Source organism: Heteronotia binoei, chromosome 1 (genome assembly GCF_032191835.1).
Source record: "Heteronotia binoei isolate CCM8104 ecotype False Entrance Well chromosome 1, APGP_CSIRO_Hbin_v1, whole genome shotgun sequence".
Classification (NCBI taxonomy): Eukaryota; Metazoa; Chordata; class Lepidosauria; order Squamata; family Gekkonidae; genus Heteronotia; species Heteronotia binoei.
In genome coordinates, this window is record NC_083223.1 from 133,083,348 (window position 1) to 133,109,050 (window position 25,703).

The following is a 25,703-nucleotide window of genomic DNA, read 5'->3' on the forward strand; positions in this document are numbered from 1 at the left end:
CAGCGGCTATGCACTGCACAACATGGCCGCTGTCTGACCTATCTCCGAGATTAGGTCTTGCTGGAGGCATAACCTGCAGCCACAACTGTGGCTGAATTTGATCCCATTGAAGGGATGGGTTCAAGGCAGCCCTCATTCTGAATTCCTCATTGTACTGAAGCCAGGCAGGGCCACTTAAGCTGGTGTAGCTCTTGTATATGATATCAAAATACTGGAAAAGGAAAGTGGCCCTCCATGGATGAGACCTGGAAATTATTCCGGTGTAAATAATGAAACCGGGCACCCAATTTGCCCAGGTCCTATCAACTTTACACCGTTTGATTTTCTCCTTTTCCCTATCATCAAGGTCCTCCTTATCCTTTTTTTCAAGCTCCCTGTAGAGCAGAGCAAAAAGGCCCACAAATTCACCCTTTAATATTTTATCCTTGGTGGCTGGCAACAAGTGATCCCCTAAGGGAAGAACCAGATCACCAAAAGGTAAGGCCTTAGCAGGCATCGAAGAGTAAGATGGGCCCCAGGGATAAGGGAAACCCCAGCCACCACAAGGGGCCGAGGATAGTCCAGGAAACTGGCCAGGCAGGCCACCCCAAGACGCTAGAGGGTTAGCCAAATTAAAACCCCAAGCCCAAGGCTGAAGATTAGTAAACACTGCAGACTGGCTATTGGCCACAGGCCCAAATGTATCTGACTGCTCCCACAGCCCCCAGGGCCAAGCTACATTAGTGCGTTGTACAGACTTGCCCCTACCAAACTGCACACCTTGCCGGGCATCCACATCAGGAACTTCCACCGGGAGAGGTGACGCTCCATCCATCTCAACAGGTCCGGACCTGCTCTCAAGAGAAGACAAGCGGTTAAGAATCTCTTCTTGCAACCGTTTCCTATCAGCAGCCTTGACAGCTTTGGATGAAATGCCCTTCTTACCCCCAACCTCTGTGATATGGGGCTTGCCACAAGAACCCTCCAAAGCAGCCAACCTAGCTAATACAGACTGCTCAAAGGAGTCATTCTCGTCCTCAGATGACATAGGCTGAGGTGCTGGGCGCTTATAAGAAACTGGCTGGCAAGGCTGGTGCAGGGCTCTTGCCTTTTGATTGTCCTTGCTCCTTAGGCATGGCTAGTGAGCCCAATATCTAGCCTGCAAAAAACGGGGGTGTGGGGGGTGGTGGGGGATGGCTCTAAGCAGAGACTACAAAATAATGGCTGCCGCCCTGCCTAGCAACAGGGAAGTAATAAGCAGTGAAAATGACCACCGCCCTGCCCAGCAACAGGGAAGTAATAAGCAGTGAAAATGGTCACCGCCTCACCCAGCAATAGTGCAGACCACCCCAACAATAGGACGGGGGGGGGGGTTGAAGAGGTCCCCAAAACTAGACCCCCTAAACGGCCCGCCCAGCAACAGTACAGACCACCCCAACAATCAGGACGGGGAGACTGAAGAGGGCCACAAAAATAGACCTGACATTCCCAGCTACAGAGGGGGAACAACCCCCGGGAAAAGGCAGAGAAAAAACGCTGGCTGAGCTAAAGAACCCAGCCAGAAGCAAACCAAAAAGCGCTCCCACCGCCTCCACCCAGCCGAAAACCGGGTGCTCTCTGTCCCTCGATGCCCAAAAGCAGCTGCGGCCACCAGGAAACCGCCACCACTGAGGTACAGCTTCTTCTGAAGCTCAGCTGAGAGATCGCCGTCACGGCATGAAAACCAACACGCCGAAAGGCCCCGTGCCAGGCAGGACAGGAGGAGCTCGTCCTAGCTCTCCGCTCCGCGAACACAAGGCGAAGACTGGGATGCAGAAGCGAAGACAGCTCCGTCCTCACCTCCCATAATGCCCTGCCTGCTCCTCCTCCTTATGAAGGGGCAAAACAGCCCCCGGAGACAAGGCTTTACATCCTGTCTCCAGTTGGGAGCCGCATTGTTCAGATTAGGCATATAACCTGCCTACTGTAGTGAGCAGCTAAGGAGGGGGTTGGACACAAAGAGCTGTCTGTCAAGGATCAGGCTACTGAAATACAACTTCAGTCTGCTTTTTTCATTGGTGAAGCACAACTGTGAATCTCTTAGTACAGAAGACTGTGGCTCTGCTCTTTCCCCACCCCTCACTGCCTTTAAGAGAGAAATAAAGGAGTGGTCTTGCTTGGGAGAGAGAGATTTGTCTGCTGCAGGAAAGCAAAAATGCTGGGAACCATCACTATAACTGGTTAAAAAAAGTTTAAATGTTGCATTTTGTGGAGTTGTGCATTTTTGCTCAGGTGTGACAGGTGTGTGAAGCAGTCCTCTGCAGTTCTTCTAACATAATCGATACATTTCTTGATAATTTAGATTTTTAAAATGTGTGTACTTTAATTAAAATTTAAGGCTGCAAATCAGTGCACATTTGCAGAGAAGTACGCCCGATCCAATACAGTGAGATTGACTTCTGAGTAAACATGCCTAGGATCAGGCTTAATGGTTAAATTGTGATTAAGAGTAACTGTTGCAACTTTGATTTGATATTGAGTTTGTGGGAGAAACCAAGTAGTTTTTAACACGTTTCTTTAGAATTAGAGGTGTTTACTATGTATAGGTATGAACACTTTTATATGGTCTCGTATTGTTTCCAATTGAACAACTTCTTACCTTTGATAATCTTCTGTACCTCTGAAATAAAGTTGTGTGTAAACTTGTAAATGCCTCATGTGCCTTTTGAGTTATTTTTATTATAGTTTAGTTCTTGCATATTTAATTTCATTTTATTTTACAATGAGATTAGCATTTTTTCTCCCACTCATCTGCACCTAGGATATGTCTGTTGAACCTTCATGTCTTCATTCAGCCTCCCTTGTTTTGAAAAGTAAACTTCCTCTTCCTTAATTTCCATTATCACTGACCCGCAGGCACAACCTTCTACATAAGTAATGGGGCAAACATCTGTTTTAACTTCTAAGTTTGGTTGCTGCTCGCTTAATCTTGTTCATTTAAAAAGTGCACTGTATATCAGCTGCATCTTCTCATGAAAATAAAATAACAGTTTAAAATGAGTTAGTTACTGAGATTGAAGCTGAACTGTCACCAGACTCTTTTACAACTTAACTTTGGAAGTCTCATCAATGTATTACTGAATATTAAGAGGAGTTAAATGCTGAGCAGCTAGAAGCCTTTTCATGTTAATTAAAAGCAATGTTTGGAAACACTGACATTTTCAGTTTAACTTCTGATAGGAAAGCTTGTAGAACTATTTCACCATCCAGCTCATACTTCAAGAACAAATATAACTTCAAGCTATATAATAAAATTAATTTCATTCCAATTTATGAATATGCTTACTCACCTTTGTGAGATTGTCATTAAAACCATTATTCTGGACATTTCTGTTTTGTTTTCAGTTTTCAGTCTTAACTCTTTGCTCTCATGAACCTTCATTACTGCTTGCCCCAATATAATTTTCCAGATTTGTTTGTGAAATTACTGAAGTTTTAAGTAGTAAGGATGTGGCATGTTGTCTGTAGCACTGAAAGAAGTCAGAGGGTGGTATGATTTCTCAGTACTGTGATTAAGAAAAAAGACTGAAAGATTACAAAATTGCAATCATGAGCAAACTAAATGACTTAGAATGATTGCCTGATAAGTGCTTCATCATTTTGCTAGAACTTTTGTTTTATATGTTCATATCTGAAAATGGTCTCAATTCCAAGATTTTATAAACTATGGTTTAGATTATTAGGAACCTGCCGGGGCCAAATGAGCTCCTTGTGAGCTGATTCCTTTCTCTGTTTCCATAACCCGAGTTTGCCATGACATCCAAATAGGTCAGTTGTGACTAGTACTAACTTCCAAAGTATTCATTGCATAAGGGTTTGAAATCATAATTGATAAATTTAGGAATCCTCAGCAGGTCTATTTAGAGGTTAATCTAGTGGGATTTACTTCCAGAGGTGTTCTTAGAATAGTGGGTTGGTGAAATGGATTACCCAGCACACTTCAGTAAGGTGATATAGAAATGGAGGAGGGAATCAGCATGCATCCACTTTCTAGGTACACTAGTAGTTTCTGCACCAAGTAATGGGAGAAGGAACACAGAGTTTACCACACACACACAACACACAACCTAGCAAGTGCCATAGAGCAACAAATGATAGAACTGAAGTATAAGTAAGAGAAATGACTCAACTCCCTACCTCTGGAAAGAAGCTATTTTACTTTTAACACGAGTGTGTTTATATCAGATTGTATTTTGCCTAGTGCAGATGCAGTAATAGTAATCTAAGAGTCATAAAACTCCATATTTTACGTCCAGTTGTATTTTGCTGTAGCTGCTATCTGCAGCTGAATTATTTCTGAATTCAGTTCCTTTGCACAGTATTTATGAAATAATGCATTTTATGTTTGCCTTTCATGCATATGCATTCCTGTAGCAAAGCCAGCTCATACTTCAAGAACAAATATAACTCAGTCCAAATTCATTCTTAAATTTCTTTGTTGGGTCTCACTATAATGAGTCTCATGACAGTGACCAATTTTCTTTCCACATTAAAAGTAACTTTAGATATGATGGAGTTGTGAATTGTTATAAATTTCTTAACCGCTGTGGGCTTAAACCAAATATTTCAAGGCAATGGCTTACACTCTCAGTTAAACATACTAATCACAGTGGGATTAAATATGAAATGGAAAGCATATTTTGGCCATAGATATTTAAATATTGAATAAACTTAAGTTTTGTTTTTAAAATTTGCTTGGAGACTTCCAATGGATAGTAGATTTTGGAACATGGAGAATTGGGTGTGTATGACATATATCTGATGGATACAGAATGCAGAGAATTCATGGAGAAAATCCAGGGCAGTGCAACAAATCCTTGGGGGGAAAGACAACCAACTCCAGATGTTGACATGGTTGACTGCAAGCACATGAAGTGTTTCAGATTTAACTGTTGCAGCCTGAGAATTGCTTTCTGCCTTCCAACTGCAAGAAATAGTATACCTCTCACTTGTGTAAAGGGCAAGCGGTGTGGGAGAAATAGAAACAAAACAGCCAGATATATATGTGCTAGAAGCAAAACACATATGTGTAATTCTATAAGTATTGTGTCAGTCAGTACTAACTTGATTGAATCACTCTGGAAACTGTGTTTTATCTCCGTAATCACAGCATGTATTAATTTACAGAATGTCTGCCCTGATAAAATATTTATTTAGAGCAATAACTGTGGGGTTTTTTTAACATTTTATATCAAAAGAAGGTGAGAAACAAAACTAAAATTTCAGTAAATACATACTGTGTTAAGTGAACCACCTATGCCCAACTACGCTAAGAGGAACAGGCCACATTCTGGTGTTACATAGAACCATGGCTGACAAGTATGTGCATGAATCTGACCGGCTCATATATATGCCTTGCTCCTCTTCTCCCCTGTGCAAAGATCATGTTTAAATATCCACTCCAGTTACCTGTGCTGAGCAAATGCAGGCATATCTGTGAATTAACCAGAGCTAGTTTTACCCTCATTAACCAGGATTCTAATCCTGGATTAAATGCTGGTTTAGGATGTAGGTAACTGGAGTTAGCAATGAAAAAGAGTCTCGGTACAGGAAAGGAGGGGGAGGAGCAAAGAATGAGGTGCACAAGTAAGAACATCAGTTTTTTCTTAACTGCAGTTATATATGATGTCTAAATGCAGCCTATGTGAATAAATGAATGCCTATGCATTCAAGTGGATAAGTCTGACATCAGAGCTCAGCATCCTCAGGTGGTCCATTGCTGCCTAACTTAATAACCTGTATCTGCTCAAGTCTGAGGAGCAGCTGCAACTTCCATTCTTCCAGTGGCCTATATAGAGCCCCGTGGTGCAGAGCAGTAAAGCTGCAGTACTGTAGTCTGAGCTCCCTGCTCACAACCTGAGTGTGATCCCGGCGGAAGCTGGGTCCAGGTAGCTGGGTCCAGGTTGACTCAACCTTCCATCCTTCCGAGGTCGGTAAAATGAGTACCCAGCTTGCTGGAGGGAAAGTGTAGATGACCGGGGAAGGAAATGGCAAACCACCCCATAAAAAGTCTGTCATGAAAACGTTGTGAAAGCAATGTCACTCAGAGTTGGACACAACTGGTGCTTGCACTACCTTTACCTTTTTATAGGTATCTAACCTTTTTGTATTGTTTCCAAAACAAGTTTATGAGTGTTTATAGATGCCACATTTTACAATTTTGTATATTGAATTATCAGAACTGAACATGTAAAATTGCCTTTTACTGCAAGAACATTTTCAGTGTTAGATGAAGATGGGAAGCCATGTTAGTCTGCCTGTAGCATTAAAAAAGAGTAAGTCCACTAACAAAATTTGTGGTAGAACTGGGGTGTCGAACTCATTTGTTAGGAGGGCCGAATCTGACACAAATGGGACTTTGTGGGGCTAGGCCGTGTGTGTCATAAAATATAATGCAAAGTAGTGGAGATATAAACTTTATAAAGGATGTGGACAAACACAAAGATATTATTTTTAACTTAAAATACAAACATGCTTAAAACTCTTGCAGTATTTTGTTTAAAATGGAAAGGTGGGGGAATAGTGTGATTTGGCAATGCAATTTTAAAAATAAAACATCAAGACAAAGCACAAGGATCACAGCAGAAACTAAAAAGATAAGATGCTCTGAGCCTGGGAAAACAATGAAGTAGCTTTGAAAGCTTCTCCCCCTCCCCGAGGTCTACTCAGATTGGCAATGGCTTTCCAGTGTAATATCCCTCTTTGGTTGTGGATTCCCAAATTAGAGTATTCACTAGGCACTAGTTCCCAAATCCACTGAGCAGATGAAGCATCAACCCTTTATTTGCAAGGACACAACTCCAGGATGCATGAGCTTCAGCCAGGCAATAGGAATGTTGAAATAGCACTGACAAATTTGCAAGGAAAATGTGGAATGGATTTTCCATTTAGGTCTCTAGACCCTATCTGGCACAGAACCCTTAATGGAAAATCCACTCCACATTTTCTTTGCTGCTTTGTTTCCTGCAGCATCCAGACAAGGCAGAAAGAACAGAGAACTTCAGCAGCCTTGGAGCTTCAAAGGATGAGGACAGGAGGGGGAGAAAAGAGCCTGACAGGCCTCATTAATACCCTGGCCGGGCTGGTTCTGGCCTATGGGTTGCACATTTGACACCACTATGGTAGGGTATGAGCTCAAGAAAGCCTACCACAAATTTTGTTAGTCTTTAATGTGCTACTAGTTCTCAGTATTGCCCACATTAACTAGCAACCATTTTTCCAGGTCTCAAGCAGAGTCTGTCCCCGCCCTGCTATGCAGCATTCTTTAACTAAAGATGCAGGCTAGATCTACTGAACTTCTGACCTTGTATGTGGAAAGCATGTGCTTTCTCACTGAGCTATGCCTCTCCATTCCAAAAAGTAAAGCAAGTAAAAGATTTTACTAATCTCATCACTTCTATAACTTTAAAGAGGTAAGAAACAGAATTGCGGAAGAGCAACATTTTTTTAGGCAAAATCTATTCCAGGGGTGGCCAATGGTAACTCTCCAGATGTTTTTGCCTATAGCTCCCATCAGCCCTAGCCATTGGCCATGCTGGCTGGGGCTGATGGGAGTTGTAGGCAAAAAAACATCTGGAGAGCTACCGTTGGCCACCCCTGATCTATTCAGTCAGTGGTTCTCAAGAATGGGTCTGGGTAAAAGTCGGATCTACACGGATCTTCATGAATTCATATGATTTTTACATTGAAATGAAATCAAACCACTATTATTCTGTAGATCCTGTCTTAGACTATAGGCAGGACCACAAAAATCATGCCTCCGTGGATCTGTGGTGCCTCATGAGAGCAAAAACAGGGTTCCAAAGCACGGATCCTCATGAATTCATATGATTTTTATGGTGAAATGAAATGAAACCACCATCATAATCTAGATCCTGTCTTAGACTATTGGTAGCACCAGAAAAATCATGCCTCCACGAATCTTTGATGCCACAACAGTGGAAAAACATGTTTCCAAACCACGGATCCTCATGATTTTTGCATTGGATCCCCCCAAGCTCACCATCAGCTCTTATATCATGTCCATGGACAGAGTTTACACCACAGAAATCATGGATCTACAGTTTCATGGCAGCACCATGGACGAAAAACTTTGTTTTGAACCACAGATCCTCATGGATTCCCATGATTTTTGCTTTGGATCCCCCAAAGTTCACCATCCAATCACATATCATGTCCATGGGCAGAGTTTGCACCCCAGAAATCATAGATCCATGGCTTCTTGGCAGCACCATGGACCAAAAACTGGTTTTGAACCACAGATCCTCATGGATCCTCATAATTTTTGTATTGGATCCCCCCCAAGCTCACCATCCAATCACATATCATGCCTATGGTTAGAGCCTGCACCACAGAAATCATGAATCCACAGCTTCGTGGCAGCACCATGGACCAAAAACTTCATTTTGAACCATGGATCCTTATGGATTCCAATGATTTTTGCTTTGGATTCCCCAAGTTCACTATCCAATCACATATCATGTCAATGGGCAGAGTTTGCATCACAGAAATAATAGATCCACAGCTTCTTGGCAGCACCATGGACCAAAACCTTCATTTTGAACCACGGATCTTCATGGATCCTCATGATTTTTGCTTTGGATCCCCCCAATCTCACCATCCAATCACATACCATGTCCATGGGCAGAGCTTCCACCACAGAAATCATGGATCCATGGCTTCTTGGCAGCACCCAAGAGCAAAAACTTGGTTTTGAACCATGGATTCCTCATGCATCCCATGATTTTTGCTTTGGATCTCCCCAACCTCACCATCCAATCACATATCATGTCCATGGGCAAAGTTTGCACCACAGAAATTGTGGATCCATGGCTTGGGGGCAGCACCATGGACCAAAAACTTGGTTTTGAACCACAGATCCTCATGGATCCTCATGATTTTTTGCTTTGGATCCTTCCATGTTCACCATCCAATCACATATCATGTCCATGGGCAGAGCTTGCAGCACAGAAATCATGGATCCACGGCTTCGTGGCTGCACCATGGACCAAAAACTTCATTTTGAACCACGGATCCTAATGGATGCTCATGATTTTTGCTTTGGATCTCCCCAAGCTCACCATCCAATCACATATCATGACCATGGGCAGAGCTTGCACCACAGAAGTCACTGATCCACAACTTTGTGGTGATACCATCAAGCAGAACTAAGATTCTGGAACATGGATCTGAATGCTGATTTTTGCTGTGGGTCACCCCAAGCTCGCCATCAGATCACAGATTGTCTGTGGGTAGTGCTCCTACCTCAGAAATCACAGATTTCTACATGGTGTTGCCCATCTTTGTGGCAACACCACATAGGAAGAACAAGGTTCTGAACCAGGCATCCTTATGGATCCTTATGATTTTTGCTTTGGATTCACCCAAGTTCACCGTCAAATCAAATATCATGGCCATGTGTAAAGCCTGCACCAAAGAAATCACAGATCCACGGCTTCGTGGTGACACCATTCTGCAAAAACAGTTCCAAAGCACAGATCCTCATGGTTCCTTATGGTTTTTGCTTTGGGTCAAGCCACATTCACAATCAAATCACGTATCATGTCCATGGGCAAAGCTTACACCACAGAAATCATGGATCCATGGGTTACCCCAACATCACCATTAAAGCACACATCCTGTTTATGAGCAGAGTTTGCAACACAGAAAACATGGATCCTCAACTTCATGGCAACACCATGGAGCAAAAAAATGGTTCCAGACCATGAATCCTAATGATTTTTGCTTTGGGCCATCACACAGCTTACACCACAGAAATCACTGATGCATGGCTTTGTGGCAACACCAGGGAGCCAAAACATGGTTTCGAAGCATGTTTTCTCATGGATCCTCATGATTTTTGCTTTGCATCACCACAAGCTCACCATCCAATCACATATGATGTCCATGGGCTGAGCTTGTACCCCAGAAATCATGGTCCCACCAACACCAACACCATGGAGCCAAAACATGGTTTAGAAACATGAAACCTTATGGATTCTCTGAGGTTTTACTGGGAGTCACCACAACATCACCATCAAATCACATCATATCCATGGCACAACTGGAGGGAGGGGGGATGGAAATGTCATATGGGTTAATGTGAAAAAAGAAAAAAAAATTAAGAAATAGAAAAGCTTTGTAACCATATGCTACCAATAAATTGTTTAAAACCATATCCATGGCACAACTTGCACCATAGAAATCATACATTCACACTCGCTTTGAGAAGCCATGCTGTAAAAACATGTTTTACCATAGATCCTCATTGATCTTTGGGGGTTTTGCATTGGATCACCCCAATACCCCCATCATATCACATATCTTGCCCATGGTCATGGTTTACAACAGGAATGTCTTGAATCTACGAGTTCATGATGACGCCATTCTGTCAAAAGATGGTTCTGAAGCACAGATCCTCTTGGATCCTCAGAGTCTTTGCATTCAGTCACCCAAACATACCATAAAAAACACCATAAGATATTATGCCCATGGGGATAGCTTGCTCCATGGCTTTGCGACAACACCATGGAGCAAATGCATGGTTCCAGACCATGAATCCTATTGGATTCTTATGATGTTTGCATTGGTTCAGAATAAACACAACATTAGATCACATTAGATCACATAGTGGGTCCCCAAATGAATTTTAGTTCTGTATAGGAGATAGTGAATTAATTAATTGAATACCAATTGGTTACATCATGACTTTGAATTGATTGGATTATCTTTATATTATTCTTTCATTAATAAAATTGGGCTATTAGTATCATAGAGTCAAAGAGTTGGAAGGGACTTCCAGGGTCATCTAGTCCAACACCCTGCACAATGCAGGAAACTCACATTCACAGAATCTTCATTGCTGTCAGATGGCCATCTAGCCTCTGTTTAAAACCTCCAAGGAAGGAGAGCCCACCACCTCCCGAGGAAGCCTGTTCCACTGAGGAATCCCTCTAACGGTCAGGAAGTTCTTCCTAACGTTGAGCCGGAAACTCTTTTGATTTAATTTCAACCCATTGGTTGTGGTCCTACCTTCTGGGGCCACAGAAAACAATTCTACACCCTCCTCTATATGACAGCCCTTCAAGTACTTGAAGATGGTGATCATATCACCTCTAAGCCACCTCCTCTCCAGCTAAACATACCCACCTCCTTCAGCCTTTCCTCATAGAACTTGGTCTCCAGACCCCTCACCATCTTTGTCATCCTCCTCTGGACCCATTCCAGCTTGTCTATATCCTTCTTAAAATGTGGTGTGAACACAATACTCCAGGTGAGGTCTTACCAGAGCAGAGTAAAGCAATACCATCACTTCACGTGATCTGGACACTATACTTCTGTTGATACAGCCCAACATTTCATTTGCCTTTTTAGCCACCACATCACACAGTTGACTCATGTTCAGCATATGATCCACTAAGACCCCTAGATGCTTTTCGCACATAGTACCGCTAAGACAAGTCTCCCCCATCCTATAACCATGCATTGGATTTTTCCCACCTAAATGCAGAACTTTACAATTATCCCTATTAAAATTCAATTTATTGGTTTTAGTCCAGTTTACCAGCCTTTCAAGGTCTTCCAGTATCCTGTTTCTGTCTTCTACTGTGTTTGCAACCCCTCCCAATTTAGTAATATCGGCAAACTTAATAAGCATTCCCTCTATTCCTTCATCCAAATCATTGATGAAGATGTTGAACAAAACAGGTCCCAGGACAGATCCTTGAGGCACTCCACTTGTCACTCCTTTCCGAGAGGATGTGGTACCATTCACAAGCACTTTTTGGGTGCGATCTGTCAACCAGTTACAGATCCACCTAACAATAACAGGATCCAAACTACATTTTACCAACTTGTCAACAAGGATACTATGTGGAACCTTATCAAAAGTAGAGGGTTAGGAGTAATTAAGTATTGAATTTCTCCTTGATAAATGAATTACATCTGTAATTAACTGATATGAGATTTTATTGACTTATATTAGGATTAGAGTGTTTTTGAAGGGAGAAGGATACTGATGTTGGTGTGTGGTGATTACGTAATTTGCTTGAGACACCATCATTCTTACTTAGTTTATAACTGTATAAATTGTAAACAGTAGGTTCATCCTGCTATGCTTTGTGTGGTATTGTGGGGATGGGATAGGAGAGGAGAGGATCTAGGGGGAATACAAGGCTGGTGAGGGAGCTGAGGCAGTAAGGTGTAAAGACTTCGGGATGTTTGTATTTCTACCTGAGAGTAGCAGCAATTACACTTGCAGCAAGTGTAAGTTAGTAGCCCTGCTGGAGGAGAAGATACGGGGACTGGGGGCATGATTATCCACACTGCAGTGTAGAAAGGAAGGTGAAGATTTTCTTGACAGAAACCATGAGGCGTTCTTGAAAGGACAAGAAGAGGAAGAGGAAGTGGTAACTTAGCAACTGGACGAGAACTCAACACAGGAGGAGGGTTCGTGGAAAAATGTAACCCAAAGGAGCAGGAAAATCAGGAGATGTTCTGAGCCTCTGCTTCTCAGCAATAGGTTCCAGGATCTCCCCACAGTAACTGATTCTGAACCATTGTAACAAAGGCTACTTCCCCAGCCTCCACAAGCTTGAAGAAAGTTTCTCAGGATCCTGTGGATAATAAGCCTGGATCTTCTGCTCCCCAATATAGGAAGAGGAAAGTGATGGTAACTGGAGACTCCTTGCTCAGAGGGATGGAGCCCAAAGTGTGCTGACTGGACTTGTCATCCCGAGAGGTCTGCTGTCTACCAGGTGCACACATCCAGGATGTGACAGAAAGGATAGGAAGACTTATCAAGCCCATGGATTATTATCCTTTCTTGGTGATCCACGTGGGAATGAATGATACTGCCAGTCACAGCCCTAAACGTATTGAAAAGACTATGTGGCTCTGGGTCAGAAAGTGAAGCAGCTGGGCATGCAGGTTGTGTTCTCGTCAGTGTTTCCTGTTGAAGGCCGTGATTTAGGACAAGAAAGGAGACTACTTCAGATAAACGACTGGCTACATCGATGGTGTCATCAGGAAAGAATCAGATTTCTGGACCATGGCTTATGCTTTCGAGATGGTGGTCTTCTATCGAGAGATGGTTTGCACCTTACGACAGTAGGAAAAAGGGTGTTTGGTAACAGCCTTGCTAACCTGATAAGGAGGGCTTTAGACTAAATTGTATGGGGGAGCGAGACAATGATTCAAAGCCTTGTATGATGCCAGAAACTGGGGATAAGCTTTGCAGAGAGTGGTGCATACCCTATGTAATGTTAATTTGCAGGTATGTACAGAAATGAAACCCTCAGGATGCATAAAACATGGGTTCCGATGCCTCTACACTAATGCACGGAGTATGGGAAACAAACAGGAGGAACTGGAAGTCCTAATACAGGAAGTAGACCATGACATAATAGGCCTTAATGAAACTTGGTGGGATGACACTCACCACTGGAATATTAGGATTCAGGAGTACAACTTATTTAAAAGGGACAGACAAATGAGAAAGGGCGGAGGCATAGCAGTATATTTGAAGGAGGTATATACTTGTGAGGAAATATGTGCAACAGAGCATGGCAGCTCGGTTGAGAGTCTCTGGGTAAAAACAAAAGGAGTAAGAAATAACCTCTGTCACTACTTCCATGTCTTCCTCTTCTATTTGCCAAGGTGTGATGAGGCCAGATGCCATGATCTTAGTTTTTTGGATGTTGAGTTTCAAGCCTACTTTTGTACTCTCCTCTTTCACCCTCAACAAGAGGTTCTTTAACTCCTCCTCACTTTCTGCCATTAGAGTGGTATCATTTGCATATCTGAGGTTGTTGATGTTTTTCCCAGCAATCTTAATTACAGCTTCTGCTTCATTTCTGGGATCCAAGATCACTGCAGATGGTGACTGTAGCCATGAAATTAAAAGACGTTTATTCCTTGGGAGGACAGCTGTGGTGAACCTGGGCAGTATAATAAAAAGTAGAGATATCACCCTGCCAACAAAAGTCTGTATAGTCAAAGCGATGGTATTCCCAGTAGTAATGTATGGCTGTGAGAGCTGGACTATAAGGAAGGCCGAGCGCAGAAGAATTGTTGCTTCTGAGATGTGGTGCTGGAGAAGACTCTTGAGAGTCCCTTGGACTGCAAGAAGATCAAATCAGTCAGTCCTAAGGGAAATCAACCCAGATTGTTCCCTGGAAGGTCAGATGCTGAAGCTGAAGCTCAAATACTTTGGCCACCAAATGAGAAGGGAGCACTCACTGGAGAAGATCCTGATGCTGGGAAAGACAGAAGGCAAAAGAAGAAGGGGACAGCAAAAGATGAAATGGCTGGACAGCGTTACTGATGTAACAAACACGAATTTGAGCAGACTTTGGGGATGGTGGAAGACAGGAGGGCCTGGCGTGACTTTGTCCATGGGGTCATAGAATCATAAAGTTGGAAGGGACCTCTAGGGTCATCTAATCCAACCCCCTGCACAATGCAGGAAACTCACAAACACCTCCCACAAACACCTCCCCCCACCTCCCCCCCATGAGCTTTTTCACGGATAAAGTCTCGTTGCTCCACAATGACCTACCTGCCAATTTCGATATAGTGAATGAACTGGAGGCCCATTGGCTGTCTTTGGGTTCAGTTTGTGAGTCTTTCAACTTGCTCTCTTCTGCCGATGTTGACAGGGTCCTGGGAGCTGTTAGACCTACCACTATCTTGCTAGATCCGTGTCCCTTGTGGCTGGTTAAGGCTGGTGATGTGAGGTTCCAAGGCCCCATGAAGGAAATTTTCAACCTGTCCCTAGAAATTGGGGTATTTCCAGAGGGCCTAAAGGAAGCAGTGGTTATACCATTCTTAAAGAAGCCATCATTAGATCCTGTGGATCTGGTCAATTACTGCCCAGTATCAAATCTATTATTTCTGGGTAAGGTAATTGAGAGAGCAGTAGCTGAGCAGCTCCAGGGCTTCCTGGAGGACACGTCGATGCTAGATCCATTCCAGTTGGGTTTCCCCCCTGGCCACAGGACTGAGATTGTTCTGGTTGCTCTAATTAGATGACCTCCAAATGCAGCTGGATCAAGGCGGTTTGGCAGTGCTGTTAGTATTAGATCTCACAGCAGCATTTGATACAGCTGACTATGATCTATTGACTCACCGCCTTGCTGACATGGGAATACATGGGTTGAGCTTACAATGGCTCTCCTCCTTTCTCCACGGATGGGGACAAAGGGTGGCGCAAGGAGAGGATGTGTCCTAACAACACCCCCTGGTTTATTGAGTTCCTCAAGGGGCACTCCTCTCCCCTTGCCCAGTTTTGGGCTAGGGTGTTATCAATATGCAGATGACACTCAGTTGTATTTGCTGTTCAGTGACTGATCGGCCTCAATCCCATCATCCTTGGCTGTGGGTTTGGAGGCCATAGTGGGCTTGCTGAAGCAGAGTAGGTTGAAACTGAACCCCTCAAAGATGGAGGTTCTGTGGCTGGGGGGACCAGGGTTGGAGCTGGAGTGTAGGTTGCTTGCTCTTGATGGGGCATCCTCAACACCGACACCAACAGTCAAGAGCTTGGGAGTGACCTTGGATACATCTCTTTTAATGGAAGCCCAGATCATACATACTGCTAAAACGGCATCCTTCCACCTACACCAAGCCAGGCAACTAGCTCGCCTCCTGCCTCGTTCAGACCTAGCCACGGTAATCCATGCAGTGGTCACCTCGAGGCTAGATTACTGTAACTCATTCTACGTTGGCCTACTCTTTAACCCAGAAACTAGGGTAGCCAATCCCCAGGTAGGAGCAGAGGATCCCCCTGCTTGGAGGTCCTTCCCCCACTTCAGGGTCATCAGAAAGGGGGGGGAGGGTAGTGTCTGCTGAACACTTTATTATTCCCTAAGGAGACCGATTCCCATAGAGTATAATGGAAAATTCATCCATCACTATCTGGGGCTCTGGGGGGGCTGTGTTTTGAAGTAGAGGCACCAAATTTTCAGTATAGCATCCAGTGCCTCTCATCAAATAACCCTCCAAGTTTCAAAAGGATTGGACTAGAGGGTCCAATTCTGTGAGCCTCAAAAGAAGGCGCCCCTATCCTTCATTATTTCTAAAGAACAGAAGGCATTTGAAACATATGCAGTCTCTTTAAATGTGATGCCAGAACTCTCTTTGGAGTTCAATCATGCTTGTCACAACCTTGGTCCTGGCTCCACCCCCATTGTCTGCTGGCTCCATCCCTAAAGTCCCCAGATATTTCTTGAATTCGACTTGGCAATCCTAATTAATCCTGTTATAATATGACCAATGAATAACTGTTCTAGCATCACAAAAGAAAGGGTGAAAGAAGACCATGAAACACTAGATTGCTGCAGGGATTTGCAGCAGGATGGGAGCTGTGAGCTCCTTGTTGAGAAATCACCATGGGGGCCAACTTTGGATTGGTAACACCATGAAAAGGGAGAGTGAGCATCATCCTTCTCCCTTACCCCTTTTTTGGGCCCAAAGAGTCACGGGCAGCATAACTCACAGAACTGGATGGGTTGAGCTTTTACTGATATGCTACATGATGATCCATGTTCCTACCAAAGTTTTTGTATAAAGTTGATGTCACAAAATTGTGTGTTTTGTGCTATAGTCTGTGGACCCTGCTGTGAAATGTGATTTGATGTTGCGTTTCAGAGGGTCCAATCATAAGTATGAATCTATGAGAGATCTGTACTTTAGATATCTGATTTTGTAACAAGGTGGTGTGGAGATGATTAAGTAAACTTCTGTGCTACAATCAGTGGCCAGGGATGTGATAAGCGAGTAGATGTTGAGTTTGTGGTGCTCACACAAAAAGTTTCAAAAATTCATTCTTTGGGACAACATCCTGAGGATCCAAGAGGATCTATGGTCTGGAACCCTGTTCTTGCTCCAAGGGGTTGCCACGAATCCATGGATCCATAACTTCTGTGGTGCAGACGCTGCCCATGGACATGATATATGGTTTGATGTTGATGTTGGGGTGACCCCAAGCAAAAACCATGAGGATCCATGTGATTCCATAGTGCTGGACCATATTTTGCTCCATGGTATCACCACAAAGCTGTGGATCCATGGTTTTGGGATATAAGTTGTGGCCATTGACATGATATATGACTTGAGGGGGAGCTTGGGGTGACCCGAAGCAAGAACAGAAAGATCCATGAGAATCTGTGGTTCAAAACCAAGTTTTTGGTCCATGGTGCTGCCACAAAGCTGAGGATACATGATTTCTGTGGTGCAAACTCTGCCCATGGACAAGATATAAGAATTGATGGTGAGCATGGGGGAATCCAAAGCAAAAATCATGGGGAATCCATGAGGATCTGTAGTCCAAAACCAGGTTTTTGGTCCATGGTGCTGCCACGAAGCCATGGATCCATGATTTCTGTGGTGCAAGCTCTGCCCATGGACATGATATGTGATTGGATGGTGAGCTTGGGGGGATCCAAAACAAAAACCATAGGATCCATGAGGATCTGTGGTTCAAAACGAAGTTTTTAGTCCATGGTGCTGCCACAAAGCTGTGTATCCATGATTTGTGTGGTGCAGGCTCTGCCCATGGGCATGATATGTGATTGGATGGTGAGCTTGGGGGGATCCAATGCAAAAATCATGAGGATCCATGAGGATCTGTGGTTCATAACCACATTTTTGGTCCATGGTGCTGCCAAGAAGCTATGGATCCATGATTTCTGTGGTGCAAACTCTGCCTATGGACATGATATGTGATTGGATGGTGAGCTTGGGGGGGGGATCCAATGCAAAAATCATGAGGATCCATGAGGATCTGTGGTTCATAACCACATTTTTGGTCCATGGTGCTGCCAAGAAGCTATGGATCCATGATTTCTGTGGTGCAAACTCTGCCTATGGACATGATATGTGATTGGATGGTGAGCTTGGGGGGATCCAATGCAAAAATCATGAGGATCCATGAGGATCTGTGGTTCATAACCACATTTTTGGTCCATGGTGCTGCCAAGAAGCTATGGATCCATGATTTCTGTGGTGCAAACTCTGCCTATGGACATGATATGTGATTGGATGGTGAGCTTGGGGGGGATCCAATGCAAAAATCATGAGGATCTGTGGTGATCTGTGGTTCAAAACGAAGTTTTTGGTTCATGGTGCTGCCATGAAGCCGTGGATCCATGATTTCTGTGGTGCAAATTCTGTCCATGGACATGATATGTGATTGGATGGTGAGCCTGGGGGGATCCAGTGCAAAAATCATGAGGATCCAAGAGGATCTGTTGTTTGGAAATATGTTTTTCTACTGTTGTTGAGCCAAGGATTTGTGGAGGCATGATTTTTCTGGTGCTATCTATAGTCTAAGACAGGATCTGCAGCATGATGGTGGTTTGATTGCATTTCACTGTAAAAATCATATGAATTCATGAGGATCCGTGCTTTGGAACCCTGTTTTTTCACTGGTGAAGCGCCACGAATCCGTGGAAGCATGATTTTTGTGGTCCTGCTTATAGTCTAACACAGGATCTCTAGAATTATAGTGGTTTTATTTCATTTCAATGTAAAACTCATATGAAGTCATGAAGATCCGTGTAGATCCAACTTTTCCTTTTTCCCCTCAAGAGTTAAAATGGAGCCAATTTCTTGTTTTATTATACTTGCTGGGACCCACTTGCAAAGAATTCCACGCACCTTTCCTTCTCCCTAACACAGTAATCCTGCTGTAATCATTTTTTGAAAAGCTAAGCTACTGACCATAGCCCCATCTGGTGGCAGTGAATTCAGTTGCACCTTTTCTCAGCATAAATTGCATTCACAACATCTTTCTTCATCGCGAGTACAATTTGGTACGTTCCCTTCAACCCAGAACTATCAAAAAGCTGCAAGAGATTATGTATGGAAAAGAGACAAATGGCTGCTAACACTTGTAAATTTAGGCATTCATTCCCACTATCATTTTGATGGAACTGCTTCTAATAAGTTAACCACTCAGAGTTTGCTGTGGAACAGTTCTGCTGCATGAAAGAGGCAGGAGTCCCACACAAGAGCTATCTTACTTTGACAAAAGGGAACCACAACTGACATGATGTAGGCTGGGATTAATGGGGTATAAATGTTTGGATGTGTGGTGGGGGCCAGATGAGATGTGTCCCAAGGACCCTTGTGTATTTATTCATATGTAAAAAAAGATATCTTTTACGGAAGACATTGTGCAATAGCTAAGGAGAGAGAAAACTCCTCCCATGGATTGCCACAAGGTGAGAAGCAGGAGAGGGCAAAAGATGGCTGCCCTCATCCAGATTCTCCATGTTTGGGAAACAATAGAACTTGCTCCACAGGAGTGGGTTGGTGCATGCATCTACCTGTATCCCTTATCGTATCCATTTAGCCCTGAGTGACTGAAAGTTGTTGTGCACATTTGATATTTGATAGGAGGCAAGATTTTCTATAAATACTAATTACATTTATTTATTTTTTGTACTTGTTTTCCAGACATTTCAAACCAAAGAAAGTGAATTTTAGTGCTTTGTCTATATCTGTTTTTTGCTGTTATCTCCTGTTTGATAGAAATGTTTCATTTAGCAGTACTGTGGTTTCAGTAGAAAGGATATGAATTCTTAAGCATGGCATAAGTTTTGTAAGTATAGCACAAGTGTATATAACATGTTGAATTAAGCCAAAACTAAAATTGCGGGGGAGGGGGGGGTAGATGACTGAGGAAGGCAATAGCAAACCACCCTGTAAAATGTCTGCCGTGAAAATGTTGTTATGCAACATCATCCCAGAGTCAGAAATGACTGGTGCTTGCACAGGGGGACTACCTTTACCTTTTTAAAATTTCACAACTCCACATAGTTAGATGACTTATAACAATGAAATGCTGCCCTCTGCTGTTCATATTTGTCAACAAGTTAGATGACAGAAATGCAGTTTAGCATTCAGTTATTCAGCAGAAAGATACTTGTGTCCTGCTCTCATTTACAAACTGCACATTTTGTAAGATATATTTATGTTCATAGATAATAATTTTACTTCTATGTCAAACAACAATAAAAAATACAGTGCCTGATAAATTGCCCTCATTTTATTCCTTTGAAGATGGTATTTGTAGCTCTCTGCATGACTAACCAGACCATAATTCCCCAAAGGGGGGCACTTTTTCAAGCATTGTGATATTACTAACAAGAGGTATGTATATCCTTTTACTTAATCACATGACATTTTCAAGACTTCTATTTATGTTTTAATTATACCGTACCTATCTACCATACAGTGCTCAGGGTATTCAGTAGAAGTTTATAAATATAATCCAATTAAAACCACAAAGAGAAAAAATAATAAACCAGCATCAATTGAAATGCTCAAAACATTCCTAACTCTCAAGTGGACCATTTCAAACTCTCCATGCCCAATGAAAGAGATCTGCTCTTACAATTGCCAAAAAATGTCAATTGAGCAGGTCTGGTAAATCTCTCCTCATGAATACCACCTGCAAAAGTATTCTGTTTTCCTTTGTTCATGCCATCATAGTTGATAGAGATTCAGAGTTAGCCCAGTGAATTAGCAATGCAGGCAGCCTCTTGGGGCAGGAATGTCAAACATGCGGCCTGGGGGCTGAATCAGGCCCCTGAGCAACTGGCTATCATCTGCTTCCTTCTCCCTCTCTGTTGCTTCTTTCTGCATAACAGCTTGTTTTGCCAGGCTTGCTCAATCATACAGGAGCTACAGAGCAAAGCCTCTATTTTCTCCATTGGGTGAGGTTCCTCCCTTGGGGAGGAAGAGGGGGAGGCAGAGCTTGCTTTGCCAGGCTCTCTCAATTGCACAGTAGAGCTAATGAGCCAAGCCTCTCTTCCTTCTATTGGCTGAGGCGCCTCTCCCTTCTGTCCCCTGGGAAGGAAGGAAAGAGTCAGAGCTTCCTTTGCCCAGTTCCCTGGAATCCATGGGAGAAATAAGAAAGCACCTTTAAGACCAACAAGTGCTAATGTTTTAAGCATGTTTTATTTTAAGGTTTTTTTAAATCTTTAAATGTATTTGTCTATATCCTTTATAAAGTTTTATCCCTGCTACCTAATCTTAAATAGGTACATACATGGTCTAGCCTGACATGGCCCAGCCTGACAAGGTCTCATTTATGTTAGATTTGGCCTCATAACAATTGAGTTCAACACCCCTGGCTTAAAGCAATTAAATGAGGGAACGGCTGTTGACCTTTGGATAGTGCAGTCAAGCATATTGGACTTGCCATAACCAGGAACCTCATGTGTGCTGAACTGCCTCTCACCTCTCTGTTTGAGTGGCAAGAGAGACTGAGACTGGAATGCTGCTCAGGTCCTACTGCTATTGTCCCCACCTGATCATAGGAAGGGGGAGGAGTACTCTTCTCTTGGAGAGGAGGGCAAAGTAACCTAAGAACCTTTCCAGAAAAGGCTTTGAGGGAATCTGGGGCTTGTGAAGGACAAAAGGACAAATGCTTTCCAGAAGTGTGCCCAAAGCAATGTAGCTAGAGAGGGACTGTCTTTTTTATTATGACCCACCAGATGATACAGAAAAGTCTTCACCTACTGTCAGAATACAGTGATATAAGGAAAGATGAATCTCCCTGGGTGCATGCAGGCATGTTAAAAAAAAATCCGACCCCTGGACTTTCTTAACTGTTGCATGACAAGCAAAATCTCAACAGGTATATATATCCCTTTCATCTTCATGCTGGGAGTTTCTCCACCTACTGGTTTCTGTTCATTTTGTTCATCATTTTGCTTGCTTTCTTGTTTATTTATTTATTTCTCACTAAGACAAGGCAAGGGAATTAGAGATACACAAATCCTAACCTTTTTTCTTTCAATTTTTAAGGAACCTGTAACCTGGAAATACTTTTTTGTAGATAATCCTTTATAATAAAAGCCTAAAAGTTCTCTGGTGAAGCCAAATCCTGCCCCCCCATTGGCTAAGCCTGCACTCCATGAGCCACTGGCCCATCACGTGCCCATCAATCCCTCTGGCCTCACATTGGCTCACTGTTCTGTTCCCCTCCCCTACCCACCACTGGCCCTGTCAAGCAAGAACACCATCAGATGACCACTGATGTCTGAGGGAGACAGTTTTCTGCTGAGAGCTTACTGATCACTATTGCCTCTCCTCAGAGCTCTACCTTCCTTCTTCTCATTTTTTTTCACTCCTTTCTCCTCTCTTTTTTCTACCTCCCCCTGTTCTTTCTCTCATTCTTTCTCTGTATCTCTGTCTTTCAGTCTTTTTATTTCATTTTGTCTGTCTGCCTTCCTCTCTTTAATCCACACAAACAGTAGCAATTAACATCTCTTCAATGGACAAGGAATGTTCGTGCACAGCAGGGAGGGGCTACTTTAGAGGAAGCGAAAGGGAGTCTTTCAGTGGCTTTCCTCGAAATGTCAGCTGCTTGATGCTACCAGCCATTTCCTTCCAGGGAACCACTATTGCCAACCTCTAGGTGCTTTTCTCATGTAGAGGCTACCAGGTTGCCAGCTCCAGGCCACCTCTCCTTGAGATATGTGTGTGTGGGGGAATTAATGCCTTCACTTGGGTGGGTGGGAAGACAGCAAGGCACTCCAGAAACCATTGCCTGATTGCAGCTCAGTCAGAGTCTTAGCCTCCCACTGGCTGACTCCCCTGCCCCTGCCTACTCAGGCTCAAGAATGTTGAACAAACTGCCAAAAGCAGTCTTATCTCAGAGAGAGACTCATATCCTACTCTTCTCTGTGTCCTCTCTGTCAACTGGCCTCAGAAAGGACTGCTGCATTACTGCAGCCTCACAGAAGGTGTCGTGGCCGCCACTGGCAACAAACCTCTTCCACCCTATTAACGGCCCACACAGATGGCCTGCCAATACAGGCAGCCTCCAAAGGCCGCTAAAATAAGTCAGGGAGCTTATTTCCTGACTTTCCAGCCTCTTTCCTCACTCCCTGTCTCTCTTTTTCCCTCAGCCTCATCCCAGGATGGTTGGCTGAGAAGGAGGTAGGGTTGCCATCTCCAGGTTGGGAAATTCCTGGAGATTTGAAGGGTGGAACCTGGAGAGGATTAGGTGTGAGGAAGGGTGGGGCCTCAGAAAAGGCCCCCCTTCAAACCAGCCATTTCCTCCTGAGGAACCATTGTTGCCAATCTTCAGGTTAGGGCTAGAGATCACTCAGAATGGCAGAGATCAGCTCCCCTTGAGGTGGGAGGGAAGACAGCAAGACTGGGGGCACTCACCCAGAGGCCTTTAGTGATGTTTTTCCAGGTTGGTGGAAAATTCTTGGAGATTTTGTGGTGGACTTTGAGGAGAGCATACACGTTAGAGCTTCAGGGTGTGGTCTGCCAGACCCAGGTTTTTGCTGTGGAAACTGACTGGGTGATTTTGGACCAATCACAGAATTTCAGCCTAACCTGCCTTACAGGGTTGTTGTTCACATCAAACGGGGGGAGAGGAGCATAATGCAAGCTGCCTTGGTCCCTTCCCCCCCCCCCCCACACACACTGTGGAGAAAGACTGTCCTTTTCCTATCCACTCTTCTTGAGGTGTGTGTATGGGGGGGTGAAAGCCTTGACTTGGGTGGGTGGGACACTCACCCAGAGCCTCCTTCTAGAGTCCCTTGTATTTTTCTTCACAATGGGCCTTACTCCTAGTACCTCAGAAATCCTCAGAATAATCATATAGGGTAAACTGGTTAGGTTTGTATAAGACCAGCTATTGCAGCCAGTTCAGATGTAATGCAAAACTATGGCTTATTTTAGAAGCAGTTGGTTAGTAAAACCATGAATGGGTCTGCAGAAACTAATAAGTAAATTCTGACTTTTGTACTGTTGTTCTTTCCCTCACCATTCTGCTATCCCAGACTGCCTCATGCTACCAAATGGATAGCTTAGTCTCACTACCTCACCTGCTAGCTTACCATTCACCAACATCAATGCAAGGGCAGGGGAGTTTGGCTACAGCAGTCGGCTGCAGGACCACCTCTCCACAAACAGTTTCACAAACACCCCCACAAACATTGCTTGCTAACCACAAAGTGTTCACACAGAAAGTCCAAAGCCCCTGGAAGAGGCTGCATACCCTACACCACTTTCAATAAACACAGGCAAGTTATGTTAAAGTTGCTTTACTGATCAAGGAAAGCAAGATATAACAGTTGTGAATACTGACTTAGATGGATTGGATTGGACCTAGGATTTTTTTATTTTTGGAGGGTTTTTTTTTTGCTGAAATAAACACTGGCATAAAGAGACTTTCCCCCTTCGATCTAGCTGTCTCCCCACCCTATCCATTGTCTTGGTATTATGGATGGGCACAGGATGCCTGTGTAAACTAGTTTGTGGATGGAGCACTGCTAATTAAGATAGCCAAAACTCCATAGGCATTACTTTTTCTCCTTTGGGAGGCATGGAAGTACTTTCCATGTTGCTATGTTGGATGAGCAGAAGCTCAGGTGGAGAAAAGAGTCTATTGCAGGTGTGCCAAACTGTGGCTCAGGAGTCACAAGTGGCTCTTTCACACATATTGTCACACAACCCAGTCAGTGGGCTTGGAGAAGACATTTCTCTCTTTAAATCCCTTCTTCAAGCCAACAAATTAATTGGATAATACATTGAAAGTTAAAGTTGCTTTCCTTCCTTCCTTCCTGTCTTGTGGCTCTCAAACATCTGATGTTATCCTATGTGACTCTTTCATTAAGCAAGTTTGGCCATCCCTGGTCTATTGCAAGACAAACTTGGAGCTGAGAGTGGGGAGAGGCACAGCTTTAGAACTGGCTAGTGGCAAGTGTGGTTTTGTTTTTGAGTAGCCCTCGTTAGACAGCTTGGTAGACAGAGAGGGCAGGGATGGCAAGAAAACAAACCAGGGTTAAGCTAGGATACTACATAATACAAAACCGTAGCTAGAACTAATGTTAATAAACTCACTTCGTATCCTGGTTTAAAGTTATCAAACGAACCAGAGTGAGGATGATGATATGGGTTTGGATGACCATTTAACTATGGTTGGTTAAATTATAGCCATATATATATATATTATTATGTCTGAAGCAAGCCTGTAAGTTTGTAGTAGAAGCCACACTGGAAATTGATAATGATAATGAAGGTGATGATTATGGTTTTCTACAATTGTGATATCAGGGGTATTATGCTCCAGGTGTTTGTTTGATTGTAGTCAAAGTCCCAAAGAGTCTTTGTTTTATCATTCTACAGGGGTGTCAAACATGCAGCCCGGAGACCGAATTAGGCCCTTGGAGGGCTCCTATCAGGCCCCTGAGCAACTGGCTGTCATCTGCTTGGATTGTTCCCTGGGCCCTGTTTCCCTTTAGAATTACGCCTGCCATTAGAAGATGGATATGGCGGAGTACTAGAATCCTGGGACTGATATTAGGATTCAGAGTAGTGGAAGGGCTTAGGGTAAGAATAGGTCGAGTGTTGGTAGGGATGGGACCAATACCTCGATTTAGACTGTGAAGAAGCACTAGTCAGTCAGTCAGTCAGTTTATTGCGGCGCTAGGCCAATCAACAACAACAACACAACACATTGACAACGGTACAACACCAAGCTAAAATATGACATAACTATAAAATAACTGTATGCAACCTTCAGAGTAGTATTAAAATTATCTGGTATAAGCAACACATAACTAAGGGCGGCATTATACAATCAGATCACAACTTCTTTCAAGTACAAGCAACATTCAGTTTCTTCCTGTCCAGGTCAGTAACATATAAATACTTAG

At 43.5% G+C, this 25,703-nt stretch overlaps 1 protein-coding gene across 2 annotated transcripts in view; it reads left to right on the top strand.

Annotated features, from left to right (window-relative positions):
- AKAP12 (A-kinase anchoring protein 12) overlaps window positions 1-25,703 on the top strand; it is a 156,610-nt gene that overhangs the window by 80,110 nt on the left and 50,797 nt on the right. Inside the window, exon 1 of one of the 2 annotated variants that reach the window (XM_060240842.1) lies at window positions 2,039-2,198. The exons of the other annotated variant lie outside the window; for it this stretch is intronic. Coding sequence (XP_060096825.1) covers window positions 2,174-2,198 — 25 coding nt within the window. The 5' untranslated portion in view covers window positions 2,039-2,173. Of the gene's footprint in view, window positions 1-2,038; window positions 2,199-25,703 lie in introns of those variants that run through there. 2 annotated transcript variants of the gene reach the window in all.